The sequence below is a fragment of the Notamacropus eugenii genome, chromosome 1, assembly GCF_028372415.1.
Source record: "Notamacropus eugenii isolate mMacEug1 chromosome 1, mMacEug1.pri_v2, whole genome shotgun sequence".
Taxonomy (NCBI): domain Eukaryota; kingdom Metazoa; phylum Chordata; class Mammalia; order Diprotodontia; family Macropodidae; genus Notamacropus; species Notamacropus eugenii.
In genome coordinates, this window is record NC_092872.1 from 89,269,321 (window position 1) to 89,287,488 (window position 18,168).

At 36.4% G+C, this 18,168-nt stretch overlaps 1 protein-coding gene across 2 annotated transcripts in view; it reads right to left on the reverse strand.

Moving 5' to 3' along the window:
• GRIN2A (glutamate ionotropic receptor NMDA type subunit 2A) overlaps positions 1 to 18,168 on the reverse strand; it is a 506,391-nt gene that overhangs the window by 69,699 nt on the left and 418,524 nt on the right. For both annotated transcript variants that reach the window (XM_072608879.1, XM_072608870.1), the window contains exons 10-11: positions 15,377 to 15,606; positions 1,580 to 1,740 (exon numbers count right to left, since the gene is read on the reverse strand). In XM_072608879.1, the coding sequence (XP_072464980.1) occupies positions 1,580 to 1,740; positions 15,377 to 15,606 (391 nt within the window). The remainder of the gene's footprint in view (positions 1 to 1,579; positions 1,741 to 15,376; positions 15,607 to 18,168) is intronic.

The following is an 18,168-nucleotide window of genomic DNA, read 5'->3' on the forward strand; positions in this document are numbered from 1 at the left end:
AAAGGAAGACATGGTAACTCTCTTCATTATTTTGAAGACCTGCCAGATAGAATTGGACTTATACTTAGTCTCCTTGACCCCAGAAGACAGAGGGCAGAACAGGAAAAAAATAGGTGGAAGATGCAAAATTCAAATCTGAATTGAAGTCGGAAATGAGTAAACTAACAATTAGACCCAAGCAAAAGTGGGATGATCTGTCTTGGAAAGCAGGGGAAGGGTCCCCATTATTGGAATACTTCAAGGAAAGTTTTAGGATATGTCATTTTTCAGGTCTACATTGAACTGTACAGTCTTTGAGTCCCTAACACTAAAATTCTGCAATTCTCTGAAACATTTGTTGAAAATATATTTCACACTTCTTGGTCTTAGTGAAGTGTTCATAAATAATTATAAATAAATAATAAGTAATAACTTTTTCTTGATGACTCAAGTTCATCATTCTGACCATTATAATTCATTGTTACATATGATGTTAAATTTTATAGTATTATTCCTTAATAATAACCCTGTATGGAAAAATGTGTATCATTCACCCATTTTACAGATGGGAAACTTGAGGCTTGCCCATGGTTACTAACTAGTGTCAGAGCCTACACAGAACCCAGACTTTCTGCCTTCATGTCCAATGATTTTTTTCCTTCATCTATACCACATTGTCAATGTGGCATTGCCCTTGGAGTTGTGGTGTGTGTGTGTGTGTGTGTGTGTGTGTGTGTGTAGCTCTGTTTGCTACAGACTGCTAGGTGTTTTGAGTTTTTATGTCTACTTAAAAAAAATTATCTGTCTTCATTCTTATTGTCAAGCTAGCCACTGTTTCTTGCTGTTATTGGCAGTCTATCTATGTTAAGTTCCTTCTGTATAAGGACTTTTCCACTTTTGCCTTAAAATCTCAATGCCTAGCACACTGCCTGGCATACAGGACGTGCTTTATAAATGCTTGTTAATTGGTTGTTTTAGCTCCCTCCCCCCCTCCTGTCTTCTCTGTGACTGCTGCTGACTGTTCATATTTCTATAACACTTTGTATTTATCTCTTGATCCAGAAAAATATAGACGTACAAATGCTTTAGAGAATCTAAAAGAATGACATCAGATATTGGTACATTCTATATGATCAAGTATTATTACTGTTGTTACCATAGCATTTAACACCCCTTTATCCTTCTATACCATAAAGTTACTTCCTCTTTAAAGATGGAATATCTTTTCTTTTTAAACTTATTTTATTATTATTAACTTTATTTTTAACTGGTGAAATCCAATAGGATTTATTTGGCACATGAAACCTATTTAAAAAAATCATGACCAACTTCTTTATCAGTTTCAGACATCATCAGCTGTCTGAATGTTCAAGCTTTGAGGATGAATTTTTAGATGCAGCTCAAAGAGGGGTATGTGGTGCACATCAGATTAACCAAAACAGCCCTCCACAGGAACCTGATGTGATCAATCTCCCCATCCCACTAACTGCAGAATGGAAGGGATAGATAGACATCAGGACCTGCGGTGCAGTGAGAATGCCCCATTTTCCAGCTCATTTTTCTACAGGGAAAGAAGGAGGGAAATATCAAGCATCCTTACCCGGTTTTCAAGCTGACCAGAGCATCCTCAACTCCCTTTTGATTGAACTTGGTCATATACTGATGCATGTAAGGGTAATTATTCCTGATATTCCTTTCTGTGCTCCCATTAGGAACTGTGCCGAACCGAAAAGGGGGGGAGTAATCATGAGGCTTCTGAAACTAGAAGAGGAGAAGAGAAAATTGTATGACATCCCATGAAGTATAAACACACGCACACATGCATTGATCAGCACAAGTAAAAGAATCATAGCTATATTCCTGGACTGTTTTGAATTTAGCCAAGCCCTATACACCCCTTATACACCCAGATCATTTGTCATAAGATCTCTCTTTAGTCTGTACCTTAAAACTAGCACTTGATTATATATTTTATTCTATCTTATGTACTAAATTTGTCCTTCTTATCTAGAATAGAGTGCTCTAGTAGAGAGGGGTGGCACAATGGATACAGCACTGTGCCTGAAGTCAGGAAGATCCAAGTTCAAATCCAGATTCAGATACTTAACTGAGTAAATCACTGTATCGCTGTTGGCCTCAGTTTCCTCAACTATAAAATTGGAATAATAATAAGAACACTTCTCAGAGTTACTGTGACAATTAAATGGATATTTGTAAAGTACTTAGCACAATGCCAGGCACGCAGCAGACACTTAGTAAATGCTTATTTCTATTTTCTCCTTCTTTCCTTTTTAGTTGTTGTAGGTTTTCTCCCAGAATATTTTTAACTAATATTATTTTCTCAATTATATGTAAAAACAATTTGAAACATTCATTTTGTTATTTTGAGTTCCAAATTGTCTCCCTCCATCCTTTCCCCCTTCCCTGAGGGTAAGCAAATTGATAAAGGCTACATACACACACACACACACACACACACACACACACACACATATCTGTCCAATCATGGAAAACATTTCCACTTTAATCATGTTATGAAAGAAAACACACCTGAAAAGTCATGAAAAATAAAGTGAAAAATTATACTCAATCTGCATTCCGACTCCGTTAATTCTGTCTCTAGAAGTGGATAACATTTTTCATCGTGAGTCCTTTAGAATTGTCTTGCTGAAAATAGCTAAGTCATTCACACTTCATCAACGTACAATACTGCTGCTACTATGAACAACGTTCTTCTGGATCTGCTCACTTCACCTTGCATCAGTTTGTGTAAGTCTTTCCAAGTTTTTCCAAAATCATTCTGCTCATCATAAAACAATAGTACTTCATTACAATCATATGGCACCACTTGTTCCCCTCAATTTCCAATTCTTTGTCTTTGTCACACAAAAGGAGCTGCTATAAATATTTTTCTACAAATAGGTTCCTCTCTCTCTCTCTCTCTCTCTCTCTCTCTCTCTCTCTCTCTCTCTCTCTCTCTCTCAGCAATATTGTACGATGATCAACTGAATAACTGTGAATCAACAGTCTCTTAAAGTAACTGCTCTGAAGGGCAGCACAGTCACTTGGATGGGAAATTTCTGATACATATGTGTGTATACACATACACACACATGAGGATATATATATACATATATATTTATACATATATGTGTATATAAAGCAGATGATTTCATCACATACCCCCAAAATAATAAATAACATTTCATGGAATGTTTTTTCGCCTTGAATTACCAAGTTCGTGATGAGCATAGGTAAGAAACCATCATGAAAACTGTGGCAGACTATGTATCAATATCTATTCTGGAGAATTGGGAAGCAGAGATATTCTATGAAAAATTTGACAAGTTTCTCCAAATCTAATCAAAATATAATCTGAAACTTGTGTGCAGATTGGCACAGGTAGAAGATATGTACCCACATAAAATTTGTAATATATTACATATATGGTTATGTGCATATGTGTGTATATATATACATATATATGAATGTGTATATATGCATGTGTGTATACACAGGTAATTTTACAACAGGAAATGAAAGGACTCTAAGGCTTATAAATCATGCAAAAGCTTTAAAAATGTATATATACTATAAATTTTTAAAGAAGATCTTTCAAAAGGCACTACACATAGCTACAGTTATGGGAGAAATATACTGAGGCTGTCTGCTCCATACAAGTTAACTCTTTTTCTTAAAAGGAATTGGAACAATCCTGAAGATCTCATTGGCTGAGAGGATGAAAGCTAAAGATATTCATAAAGTTTCTTGATTGCTTGAGTACAAAAAGTCACAATGAGTTCCATCTGGACCCTGATACTTCACCAGGAGTTCATCAAGGCAGTACAGAGGCAAGAAAGTTGAATATTTTTGTAGAATATCCTTTCTCTGTATGTCTAAATAAATGTTTTGTTAACTGCTGGATCTGCTATGGTTCATTTCCTTCTAATCTTGATCTTAAACTACCTGAGGATTATCCTTAGACATGGCATTCCTGAAACAATAGTAAAAAATATTTAAGAAAAAGAAGAAAGAAAATAAATTGAGGATATCTGACAAAAAGTGACCAATTATCAATGTGGGGGCCATTTCCAAGTCAGTTGTCTGTGTGTAGTGAGTTTAGTTAAACCAGAGAAATAAAGAGAAAATATTAACATTAGAAAGTCCTAACTAAAAAAGTTCCAGGCTGATATAATTAAATAATGGAGCTTTAAAAGGGAAAAATAGATAGAATTAAGGATATATTGACTATTATCACTGCCATTACTTAGAGATATTTGGCTAATAGAAAATAAATGTGACAACAAAAAGACCTGAAGCACTCAGAAACTGTTCCAGACAACAACCACTTGATTTCTTCCTCAAGAAGACAGACTTGGTATCCAAAGGTGTAATGAATTTAGAATACGAGCTCATTTGTAAAATGTTCAGCATAATTGCACATTACAAGCAATATAATTTTACAAAGAAAGATGAGTAGGAGAAGGGAAAACAAGTACACGGGAAGCTTGGAAGACTCAATTAAACTAGAATGATACCAAGAGCATTTTTAATACGAACTTGGAAAGAGAAAAAACAAGTGTGAGATGAAACATCTGCCAGTGTTTCTGTGGTAATCTCTTCTCATCATTGACAATAAAGAAATAAACACATTCCGGCTCTAATAATTCTGTAGCCAGTGTTCTATATGGCAATTACATTTAAGAAAATGCAGTCACAAACAGCTGGAGTTCGCCAAATATACACACAGGAAATACAAGCTGGATGCAACGCAAAATTAAAGTACTAAAATGTAGATACTGAAAAGTCCAAAAGAATGCAAAAGGTTATACGACATTATTATTCCAAAACAAAATCAGCAACTATATAAAAAACTAGGGACCCATATAGATATGGCTGGTGGTGCAGTGAATAGAGCTCTAGACCTAGAGTATGGAAGATCTGAATTCAAAGTTGATCTCAAACACATATTAGCTGTGTGATCCTAGGCAAGTCAATTAACCTCGGTTTGCTTCAGTTTTTTCAACTGTAAAATGAAGATAATAATAGTACCTATATTGTAGAGTTGTTGTAAGGATCCAATGAGATAATATTTGAAAAAAAACCACTTAATACAATACCTATAACATAGTGGGTGCTACATACATGCTAATTCACTTCATGATATACCTACTTGCTCCTCACTATAATATATCTTTATATATATATACAATATATATAATACATATCTTTATCTATATAGATAGATATTATATATAATATATATCTTTATTAGAAAGGGTATAATTAATGCAAATATGAGAAAGGATCAGATAGGTTTTCATGAATAATTCCCTATAAGAAACTACATTTTTACACTCACAAAACTGAACAAAAGATACAAAAAATATGTGATCTATCTTCTTATATTGTTTATCAACAAATGCAAAAAAGGAAGCATTTGATTTGGTAGAGAAAAATGCAGTCTTCAAAACTGTCCTTCAGAGTATTGTTCAGCTGTTCAGTCAAATCTTACTCCTCATGACCCCAGACCATTAGCACCCGAGACCCTTCTGTCCTCCACTATCTCTTGAAGTCTGCCCAAGTTCATGCTTGTCGTTTCCATAACATTATCTATCCAATGTCATCCTTTCTATCCCCTTTTCCTTTTGCCTTCAATCTGGTCCCAACAGCAGTATTTCCAACAAGTCCCGTCTTCTCATTATGTGGCCAAAGTATTTAAGCTTCAGCTTCAGTATTTGACCATCCAGTGAATAGTCTGAATTCATTTCTGTAAGCATTGACTGATTTGGTCTCTTGCTATCCAAGAGACTCTCAAAAGTCTACTCCAGCACCACAATTCAAAAGCATTGATTCTGTGAGGCTCAGATTTCTTTATGGTCCAACTCTTTTAGTCATACATTGCTACAGGAAAAACCATAGCTTCGACTAGATGGACCTCTGTCGACAAGGAGATGTCTATACTTTTTAGTGTGCTGTACAGATTTGCCATAGTTTTTCTTCCAAAGAACAAGCATCTCTTAATTTCATGACTGCAGTGCCATCTGTAGTAATCTTTGAGCCCAAGAACATAAAATCTGAAACTGTTTCCATTTCTTCTCCCTCTATTTGCCAGGAAGTGGTGGGATCAGTTGGCAATGTCTTAGGGGTTTTTTTATATGTTTTGTTTTTATTTATGTTAAACTTCAAGTCAGCTTTCACACTCTTCTCTTTCAGCCTCATCGAGGGGCTTGCTAATTCCTCTTTACTTTCTCTCATTCATGTAGTCTTGGACAAAGTGTCATGCAAAATTCCTTGATGTGACAACATCGATAGTTGTTGAATGATCATATTATCAGTATCAACTGAAGCACAAAGTAGGGAAACACATACACCAAAAAGGTGTTTATTACTTTCATGGAAGTTATCTCATGAAGTCCATAAGAAAGAAGGTATTCATAGTTAATGAGGTCCTCCAAATATTTCTATTTGGGGATGACATTATGCTGATGAAATCAAAATTTAGAATACTGTAGAGCCATCTCAGTAAGACTCATGATGCTCAAAAGATATGTATGTGTGTTAGTCCTTTGTTGTCAAGGAAGGCCATACCATTAGAGAAATAATGACATGACTTGCACTTGACTTTGTTTTGAGTGAAGGAGAGCTGTGCAAATCACTAGCCTCACTTCTCCTCCACAGCCATCTGAATCCAGTGACCAGATATTCATCAGGATGACTGGAGATGACCGAAGATGAGGCAATTGAGGTTAAGTGACTTGCCCAAGGTCACACAGTTAGTGAGTGTCAAGTGTCTGAGATGATATTTGAACTCAGGTCCTCCTGACTCCTGCACTGGTGCTCTATCCACCGTACCACCTAACTGCTCAAAAGATATGTCTAATAACTGATGCAGAAAAAACAAATAAACAGTCCCTTTTTGAAGTCACGTTTATCTCTAGTTTAAAAAAAAATCTGTAATGATCATAGCTTCAGTCAAGTAAACATGAGAAAACTACTGTACTCTGGAATTTTCAGAGAAAGCCTTCAAAAGAATGGATTTGATCCAGAATGCCCTAAATTAAATTGATTTACTAGTAAAAAAATGATTAAAAATTTGAAGAGGCTCAGTAATCTGACCTGTCAATCCTGTCAAAATGCAAATCAATGAATTGTAGTATAGACAGGGCTCCTATTTCTACCAATAAATACAACCACAGATGAGGAACCCCAAAAATATCAATAATAAAGATTCAAAAGGTGATCAGATTATGCTCTGTGTGTATGTGTGTGTGTGTGTATGTGCAAAGGTAACAGGATTACTCATAACACTGATGACAGAGATGTAACTAGTGCAGAGTGAGTGGGAAAAATGACATGTTTTTGTTAAAAAGAGGGGGAAACATCTACCCCCATCCATGTCTGATTCTTGACACTGGCAACTCAGATCCCTGTATCTCCTGCTATAACTACACTTGACTCACCAAGACTAGAATGACTCTTAAATAGCATGCCATTCTCCTAAACCCTGCAAAGACTAGTGCCTGTGCAGATTCTGATGTACTTTCCCAGCACAATGTCATCTACAGTGGGACTATCTTCTGCATCCCTGCCATTCCCTTCTCACCAAAAAATTTTGCCCAGGTGATCATCACTCCTTAAAGTTCTAGTTATAGAATATGAAAGCTACAATGGACCTTAGACATAATCTAGTTCAACACCCTCATTCTATAGATGAAGAAACTGAGACACAAGGATGCAAATTGTTCTGATCAAGGATCATAACCAAGGTTCCTTTCAGGAATTCCACTATAGTATGCAAAACTCACCCAAAGCATCTGGGTCGGAAAGAAAAGGGAAAAGAAATGAAAACAAACTTTAAACACTTTGAGTTTAAAAACTGACACAATTTCAAGGTTAGTTAAATTTTCTTTGGAAAATAATTTCTGCTAAATTAGATATACAATTGCCTAATGAAGAGTTGCATCTTAATTTCAGGAAACAGGAATTTGTTGTTCCAGAGATGACATCCGGAAACTTCACCTTTGTGTAGCAACAGTGAAATGCTCTTTGTATTTATTATTCCTACAAGCAGTGCCCTAATTCATCACTGCTAGTGGGTGGGACCCAAGCCAAGCTTCCTTTCGACAGCAGCTGAGTCCTCTGGGGCACAGAGGTAAGTCTTCTCTTCATAAATCTGGTTGTTGGAGCAGCCGTTTCCAATCTCCCAAGACGTTTGGAGATGGTCTATTTGACAAAGTGCTTTTCCACTCCAGTCCCCAGCTGCTACAGTTACTATATAACTTTTTAAATGTTCCTTTCTTTCCCTCTGCTTTTTATATCTATCGATGCATGTAAACAGCCTCTCTGGAAGAGTCAAGACAGTCTTTGGACCTCCTGGCATTTTCCCCACCTCACCAAATTTGGTAGACCACTAGAGAGATGAACATGGTTCCCTCTTCCATTTTACAAATACCCCTTAGGCTGACTATTGACTTCTGACTGTTTCTTCAAATCAATGCTTGGTCACAGAATGACAGAATTTTAAAGTAGAAGGTGATCTCATAGGGCATTTGATTCCACCTAAACCCCCTGGTTTCATCTGCATAAAAATGCCATAGAGGACACAAGAGACCAAATGATTTAACGAGAATAATGCAACACTTTAAAAATGCTACTATTATATTTCCCTATTGCAATCAAGCAATCAATCCATCAATCAGCAAGAAGCCATTAAAAACTGCTAGAGATGAAAACTTTTCTGCCTTCAAGGAGTTTATATTCTATATTCTCCTCTGCATAGCACCTCAAAATTCTATGTTTCCCTTTCCAGAAGATGGTAACAAGGTAAAGCCTCCATGGGCTCGATCATTAATTCTATAAGGTCTTGTTTAATTTCACTGAAACAATGATCTCATGGGGTTGTGCTCATTTGCATACCTTCCTACACCCGGAAGGAAACACATGCACATCTATCAGTACTATATTATCTTATGTTTTATTTAATCTAATGATGCTCACATAACCTTTATGTTTCCACCTTCACATCTCTTTTCTATATTCTTTGATCTGATCAGTCACAATCTAACACACTATAACTTGACTCTACCATAGTGATGTCATTTTGGTCATCTTCAAGAACGAAGAAAACAGCCAATCAACCATCCAACCAATCTCTCCAATATCACATTCACAGGGCTAACTCAGCTCCTCATCACCTCTCACATGGAGTATTATAGTAGTCTCCTACTTGGTCTCTCTGCCTCAAATTTCTCCCTACTCTAATCCATCCCCTACTCAGCTGACACAGAGATTTTTCTAAAGCCTCCATGTGACCATCTTACCCTCCATGTGCAATGAACTTCAGTGGCTCCCTATTACCTGAAGCATTGCATATAAACTTCTAAAGCTTCTCATAACCTACCCCCTTCTTACTTTCCCAGTCTTATACTTTACTGTACCTCACTCTGATCCAGCTACACCAGACTACTTATAGTCTGTCAAATAGGACTCTCTGTCTCCCATCTCTCTGCCTTTGTACCGGCTGTTTCCCAATGTCTGAAATGCCTTTCTTTCTTATCTCTTAGTCTTTATCTCAAGACTCAGCTCAGGAGCCCTTTGCTAGTCCCTCCTTCTTGTCCCTCACAATCTAAGGACTTTTAGATTACTTTCCAGCTACTTTGTATGATTCTTGTATACATGTAGTTATTTACATGCTCTTTCTCCCATTAGAATGCGTGTCCTGGAGAGCAGCCTGCATTTCTTTGTATCTCCAGAACTTTACACAATTCAAAGTATATAGTAAAGCTTAACAAATCCTTTAATTTCAATACCATGCCACATAGCAAAATTTGCTTTTGTTGATAACATACTTTAATACCCTCTTCCATATAACACTTGTTATTGTTGTTCAGCTATTTTCAGTTATATTCAACTCTTTGTGATCCCATTTGGGGTTTTCTTGGCAAAAATATTGGAGTCGTTTGCCATTAGCTTATCCAGCTCACTTTACATATAAGGAAACTGAGGGAACAGAGTTAATTAAGTGACTTGCCCAGGGTCACCTAGGGAGGTATCTGAAGCTAGATTTGAAATCAGAAAGGGGAGTGTTTCTGACTCCAGACCTGAAACTCTATACACTGTGACACCTAGTTGCTCCCTTCATACCCACAACTTCTTCTAAATAGATTAATATGTCAAGTTTATCTCTTATTAAAAGAGCACTACAATAAGACAACTTCCAACTATGATCAAACTAGGATGGTAGGCCACTACCATGAGACTCAAAAAGCATAAAATGACCTTAAAATCTATCAAGTAAATAACAGGTTTCCTCTTGGGATATATGGTATCACCCTCTGGGGCTTATTTTTAATCTCTGAGTCCTGGACTTCTACCATCATCTTCAGTGTGTGAGGTAGAAAAAAGCCAAGGGACAGACTCAGTAAGTCAGTAGACCCTGTGGTCTGTAAGGAGCCCTGTGTTTATTGTTTAGTTTTTCTGACTTTCTAACTTTCCCAATCATCCCCTGCCCACAAAACATCTTAAGCCACATTCTAATTCTGGTTACCCTCAGAGTTGGGAAAGCAAATGGTTGTCTGACAACATAAAGCCACATTGGCTATTTCAATATGTGGGATTTATCTAAATAGATGTTAAAGGTCTCTTTCTGACAAAATGTTTTCCTTTCACCCTTTCCACTTCTTAAAGAAAAGTATTTCAGTCAGAGTCTATAAGCATTTATTAAGCACCTACATATGCCAAGCATTGTGCTAAATGCAGGAAATACAAAGCAAGGCAAAATCAGTCACTGTTCTCAAAGATCTAATGGTCCAATGGGGTGATAACATGCAAACAGCTATGTATAAACAATAAATTGGAGATCATCAAAAGAAGCAAAGTATTTGTTTAGAGGGAGATTAGAAAAGGTCCGTATTTCAAGAAAAAAAAATTGTAGAAGACAAGATTTTAGCTAGGACCTGCAGAAAGTCAGGTAAGCCAGGAGATGGAGATAAGGAGAACATTCCAGTCATGGGAAATAGCCAATGAAATTTCTTGGAGTCAGAATATGCTTTAACATGCTCAAGGGACAGCAAGAATGGTAATGTGTCTGTATCACAGAGTATATGGAGAAGATTGGAAAAGTAGGAAAGGACCAGCTCATGAAAAGTTTTAAAAATCTAATAGAAGATTTTATTTTTTATTCTGCAGGTAATATACAGAGCCATTATAGTTTAGTAAATGGAGGTATTAAATAATGGGCAACAAATCTTATGAGCCTTAATTTCCTCATCTGTAAAATGAGAATTTGGATCAGGTGATCTGTAAGCACCCTTTCAGTTTTAAGATTCTACTTTGGACTACTTTGCCAGGCACTGGGACACATTCTAGCAGATTCAAAATTCTGTCTTTTCCCACCCAATATTTGTCTGAAAGGCAAAAGATGCTGAAATAAAATCTATAGCAATACAAATGAATCACCATGTTAGTGGAGGGAATTAGGTAAAAAAAGACAAAAAATTTGGTATTTTTGAAATAAAACTGGCCAGGATATAGGCTTAAGAAAAATCATGTTTTTATATAAATAATGGATGATTGTCCAGAATACCCTTCCACTCCTCTCTACATAAGATTTCTACTACATATTTATTCAAATTGCCCATCTGTCTGCTATTGCTATTATCTAGGAATTTAATAGGAATGACTGTACCTATTTTTGGAGCACTCACCTCTAAGATTTCTACCCATTCTTTCACTCTTGAGAGGCACAGAGAGACCAAAATTGAAAATTGGATTTTTTTTTAAATCAAAGTGACTAAAATGCCATACCTTTGACTCACAGATCTCACTGCTACCCCAAGGATTTCAATGACAAAAAAGAAAGACTCTGTATTAACTGATCTATTTATAGCAGCACTTTTTTGTAGTAACAAAGAACAGGAAGCAAAGTAGATGCACGTTAATTGGAGAAACAGCTAAACTAGTTGTTATATAAATGTAACTAAATATTACTCTACTGGAAGAAATAATACAGAGAGGCATGGAAAAACTGAAATGAACAGAAACAAAAATAAAATAAGTACAATCTTGAAAATACTATACACAGTATTACAACAATAGAAGAGGAATGGCCAGCAACTAAACAATCAGAATAGAAGGCTGTAAAATTGGAATAACTAAGTTTGGTTCCAAGGAAGAGATAAGAGAAGGTACTTTCTCCACCCTACCCCTCAACATACCACCATTTTTTTTTAAGAGATGGAAGATTATTATTGGATATGGCAGGTATAGGACAGAACAACACAGAATAATGTCAAACTTTTTGAATGTGTTGGTTAGGTTAGATTTGCTGAACTACCTGACTAACTCTGTGTGTGTGTGTGTGTGTGTGTGTGTGTGTGTGTGTGTGAGTGCATGTGTCTGTCTGTCTCTGTCTCTGGCTGTCTCTTTCTCTCAAAAGAAGACTGAGGGAGAAGTAGGGAAAAATATTTTGGAACATATAGTTGATATAAAAATAAAAGATAAAAATTGGATTTTGTGATGGAAAAGTAACTGAACTCTGAATAATTTCAGTAAACTATCTCAGTCCTGGAGAACAAACAATGAAACTCACTTTCCAGAGTACCAACATACTTGAATGGATGTTTTTCTTTAATAACAAGTATTAATCTAATAAAAAAAACTTATAAAAGACTATGACTTGGCAAACAGTTTATTACACAGGTATTCACTGAAGAAATCACTTGTGTACAGAATTAAAATAAATTGATTCAATATAGATTTTTATTTCACAGGCCTTCTCAGTATCTCTGCTATTAAACTTAGAGGAACACTCAACTTATTTACTCTGTGGATTCCATTGCTTATTTAATGGTATCACACATTTAATTAAAAGATCCATCTACTTTCCCGTATCACCTCAGAGGGCTGAAGAGGATCTGTATCTCATGAGGATGCAGCAAGCATTGTTAGGTGTTTTCAAGTCACAGCACGATAGTCAAGTTATTATGGGTTCTAATTAGTACAAGCTATAACATTCCTTATATCTGAATTCCAGTGGCAAAGGGTTTTCTTTTGACTTGGGAAATAAATATTAAGAGGAAGAGAGGAGAGAGAGAGAGACAAAGAGACAGAGACAGAGAAAGAGAGACAGGGATCGAGACAGAGAGAGATAAACAGAGACAGAGAGAAAGAGATAGAGACAGGGAGAGAGAGAGATAAAGGGAGAGATAGAAAGAGACAGACAAAGACAGATAGGAGAGGAGAAGAGGGGTTAGGAGAGAGAAATATTATCATTAAATAGTATCCACATGCTGTGTGTGTGTGTGTGTGTGCGTATGTGTAGCATGTGTAATATACATCATTTCTGTTTTTTTTAAAATAAGTCTTTAATTTTTTCTTCCCCAAATTTTCTCTTTATATCCCATGATACCTAGTCATGATGGAGTAATTGTCTTCTCTAATCATTCACTTTCTGTATCCTCTTCCTAAACATCTTGCAAGGCCCAATTCTTAGTTTTCTGTTCTTTTTTTCACACTTACTTAAGGAAATCTCACGTCTTCAACTTCCATGGTTATGCAGGTGTTCGCCAGATGAATAGCTCCAGTTCCAGTCTCTTATCTTCTCTATAGAGGCTGCGGTCTTCCTTCCTTTCTCTATACCCCCATGGCACTCTACTTCAGCATTTTATTCAATGTGTGAGCCATGGGTAACTACTGCTGACTGATGACTGCCTTTCTGTCAGACAGACCTCTGCTGATTGATGTAAATGAGGCATAGATACATCAACGGCAAAAAGGAATTCTGCAAGACTGGTAAGATTTGATGAAGAGAGCCAAATGATCCCCACACAACATGACTGCAAACATTGGCAGTCCTAAAGCTATGAAGTTGATGAGCCCACAGCCAGTTCATTTTTTGTGTCCCAAACCTAAAATTCAAAGACGTGGCAGTCTCGTCTTCCTTTTTCCTTCCTCTGCATGAACACTTCTGAATAGGCACTTAAAGCTTCACAAGCTCTTCCTCTACCCTCATTACATTTCAATCTGATAGGCCCTCAAACAGGTGCTTTCGTGCTCACTTTGAATATGCAGAAATTGAAGCTTAGTGAACAAGGCTAATGATTTGCCCAAGTTCTAGGGGAGGAGTCCAAGTCCAAGGAGGAGTTTCCTGGTGCAATTTGAGGATCTTGTGTTAAACACAGCTTACTTTTTCTTTCTTCTAAATATGAGGGTTTTGTTTAACAAAGAACTAGATGTGTAGATTTGGATAGATTTAAAGGTAAAGAGGAGTGGACCGAAAAGGACCTTAGTATTCACTAATTCCTATTCCCTTGCTTCATAGATCAAAGAATTGAGGTCAAGAAAGGGAAAGTCATTCGGCAAAGGTTACATAGCTAGTTTATGGTAGGACTCTAACTACAGTTATAGCCACATGACACAAGAGGTAGAGCGCCATATTCAGAATCAGGAGGTTCTGAGTTGAAATTCTGCCTCAGACACTTACTAGATGTGTGACTCTGAGAAAGTCACTTAACATCTCTTAGTCTTACCTCATCTGTAAAACAGAGATTCTAACAGCATCAATTAGCTGTTGTAAGGATCACATGAGATAATAATTGTAAAGCATTTAGCACAGTGCATGGGACATAACAAGTGCTAAATAAATGTTAGCTATTATTATTATTTATTATTGTTGCTACAATCCAAATCCCTTTTTTCCCTAGTCTGATGGATGCTTTTTTTTCACTATGCACACTGCCATCCGAGCAGTAAAATGTCATCATCTGACCTGTAGTGGACATTCTGTCTACTAATACTCATGAAGTATCATCACTGAACAGCTTGTATAGATATCAGGAAATACTGGACAGCAGGGTGTTCCAGTGGTCAAAGTACTGGCCTGGAATCAGGAAGATCTGATCCTGCCTTAGACCCTAATTAGCTGTATGACCAAATCACAGTCTCTTTTAGCATCAGTTTATTTCTTCATCTGTAAAGTAAGGATATTAGCACCTATTTCACAGAGTTGTTGTGAGGTTCCAATGAAATAATGTGTGTATATGTGTGTGTGTGTGTGTGTGTGTGCGTGTGCGCTTGCTTTGGAAACCTTAAAGCCTTATATAATTATTACATTGGATTATTATTACTCTAGTTGGAAGCTGACTTTAAATGAGGGTAGTGAGAGAAAGGATGGTGTGCATTTGTCCTAGACCTCAACCTAGGGGAAATCTTCCTATCCAGGTAAAAAAAATCTACAACTTCATTGTATATGGTAGGTCCAGATAGATATACAGCATTGGCATGACTTACTCATATTTTATTATGTTCATTTTGCAACAGCAGAAGAAGTTATCCTGTTGTATTAAGTCATACAGAAAGGACCAGTGACAGAACATGTCCCCTGGAGACTACCTACCTTTTTATCACTTAGGCCAGTCACCTGGTCGACAAATTCCTCTTGAATCATGAAGGCAGCCAGGTTGGCAGTGTAACTCGCCAGGAATATGACCGCAAAGAAGGCCCAAACAGACACCATGATTTTGCTGGTGGTACCTTTCGGGTTCTGAACAGGCACAGAATTATTGAAGACCAGGCCCCAGAGCAACCATACAGCTTTTCCAATAGTAAAAGAAGGCCCATGGGGAGCTGAAAATTATTCAAAAAAAAAAAAAGATAACACATCCTGAGAATGTTTCTAAACAGTGTGGGAAAATTATGAGTCAATTTTTCTGATAATGACAATACTATAATAAGTGACATTAATGCAGAGATTCTTCACCTGGGTCCATGGAGAGATTTCAGAAACTCAGACTTGAATGGAAAACACAATTATATTTTCACAAACCTCTAAATGCAATTTAGCACTTCTTTCTATTATTAAAAAATATTCTAAGAAGAGTTCCATAAACCTTACCAGATTGCTAGAGCTCTCCCTCATACACACAAACACACACACACACACACACACACACACACACACACACACAGCAACACAAGATTAAAAATTCCTGTATTAAAGGTTAACAATGGAGCCAGCATCTGGAATCCATTTACCAGCTTACCAGACTCCTTTGTAAAAGGTTCTGTGTCAGGTGCCTAAGAAGCAGGATTTGGGGGTGGGAGAATACAAAGACGTGGTTCTTGACCTTAAGAACCTAATAGACTGGTAGAATAATTTGTTATAAACATAAACAGCTATAACAATAAAAAAAATATGCTCTCTCCACAAAATATAAGATACTTGAGGGCAGAGACTACTTCATTGGCACCCTTGAAATACCTGGTACTAGCACACTTCCTAGCAGAGACTGTTGAATGAAATGATTAACAAATGTCTAAGATAGGTGCAAGTAACATTTCATAAGAATTCAAAGGAAGAAGAGATTAGTCTTCAATGGTAGAATGTGGAGAGTTTTAATTAGTGGATACAGAATTCAAAATAAGCCTTGAAAGATAGATAGGATCTTTGCTGTCAAATATGTATGACTGAAGTTATTCTAGTTTCATGGAATTTTGTGAATAAAGGCACTGAGGAAGAAATATATATGGGATAGGCGACTAGACCTTGACTGGTTGGACAATAAAAAATATGAAGGACAATAATGAGGCATCAGGCTAGAAGATGGATTGGAGAGAAATTGTTAAGGACCATAAATGCCACACTAGAGAACTTCTGTTTTAATCTGTAGATGAGGGGAAGCAACTGAAGATTTCTAAGTCAGGAAGTGACAGGATCTGAGTTGTGCAACAGGAAGGATAATCTGAATCAGGGAGGAGCTGAAAGTAGCCGTACAGTGTAAGAGTCTAATGTTATAAAGCAATAGCCCTCCTGCCTTCATTATAGACTACACATGTAATGCATTCTGTACTCTTAAAAATAATATTCTTCATACATTTCTATCATAGTGAATTTTGCCCTTCTCTCTTTGCAATGTAAATGGAAACTGGGTATGCAACATATAGGCTTGAATGCAAAGTAATGTTATGACCTGTTTTAATGATGGATTTAATTTTCATTTTAGGGAACCAATCTTCTTAATAAACTCAAGAGCTCCTTACAAAAATCTTTCTGAGAAGCTGCTTCATTATTCATCTAACACATTTTCACATAAGCTTCACGAAATTCAGCTGGGCCAATATTTGGCATGTTAATCCAAGTATTCCTGGCTATTTTCATCCATCAGACTCAAATATAGAGTGCACATGATATAGGAATTAAATGACGGTAAAATGCTTTCCAAATGGGGACATTAAAAAACAGAGCGAGGGAAGTCAGTTCTCAAACCACACAGTTAGAATTCATTTCAATAGTGAATCATAAAAAAAGAAGTCACACATCACACAACTTCTTGTCTGTCAATTCCAATCTGTCTGTTAATTTCATGTTCCTTTTAAGAGATTAAAGTGTTCCCTGCCAAAAGATTTAAGTACAAATGAACAAAACAATCTATCAAAATATATTTGGAGGGAAATCTATAAGCTATAAAAAGTACATTTTAAGGTTTTTCAAATCTTTGTCTATTTAGTATGAAAATCAATCTGTGTCTTCATTTCATAAAAGAAAAAAATTAAAAATAAAGGTTAATCTTAATGCTATTTAAGTAAATTCATGTTTGTAGATATGAATGTATACGTGTATGTATATATGTATGTATATGCAGCTAGGACATAATGAGTAGAAATAATTCCCTGAAATGGCTACATATGTTTGAATCTGCACAATTCAAAATTTATTCATATAAACTATGGTAATTACTTTCAGCCCAATAGAAATATACAGTGTGAATTCAAATAATGTGACTTCAGGGACCTAATTATTTGAACTATTTGGTACCTCTCTCCATATATGTCAATATCAGCACTGATACATACGTAGATATATGCATATAGATACACATTCACATATATTCATGGCATACCATTATATATGTATTTATATACACATATACATATATACACTATGTTTGTTGATATATGTGTGCATATCTGTATGTACATCTCCTCTCTTCCTTTAAAGTTACAGATTTGTAATTCCTGCTTCTGGGAAGACTGAGGATTGATTGAACTTGAGAGATCTGAGCTGTGGTAGGGCCAGAGATGATCAGGTCTGCACTAACTATGGCACCAGTACAGGGAACCTGTAGGATCAGGTTGCCTAAGGACTGGTTTCCAAGACTGGAAACAGAGCAGTTCAAAGTTTCTGTGCCA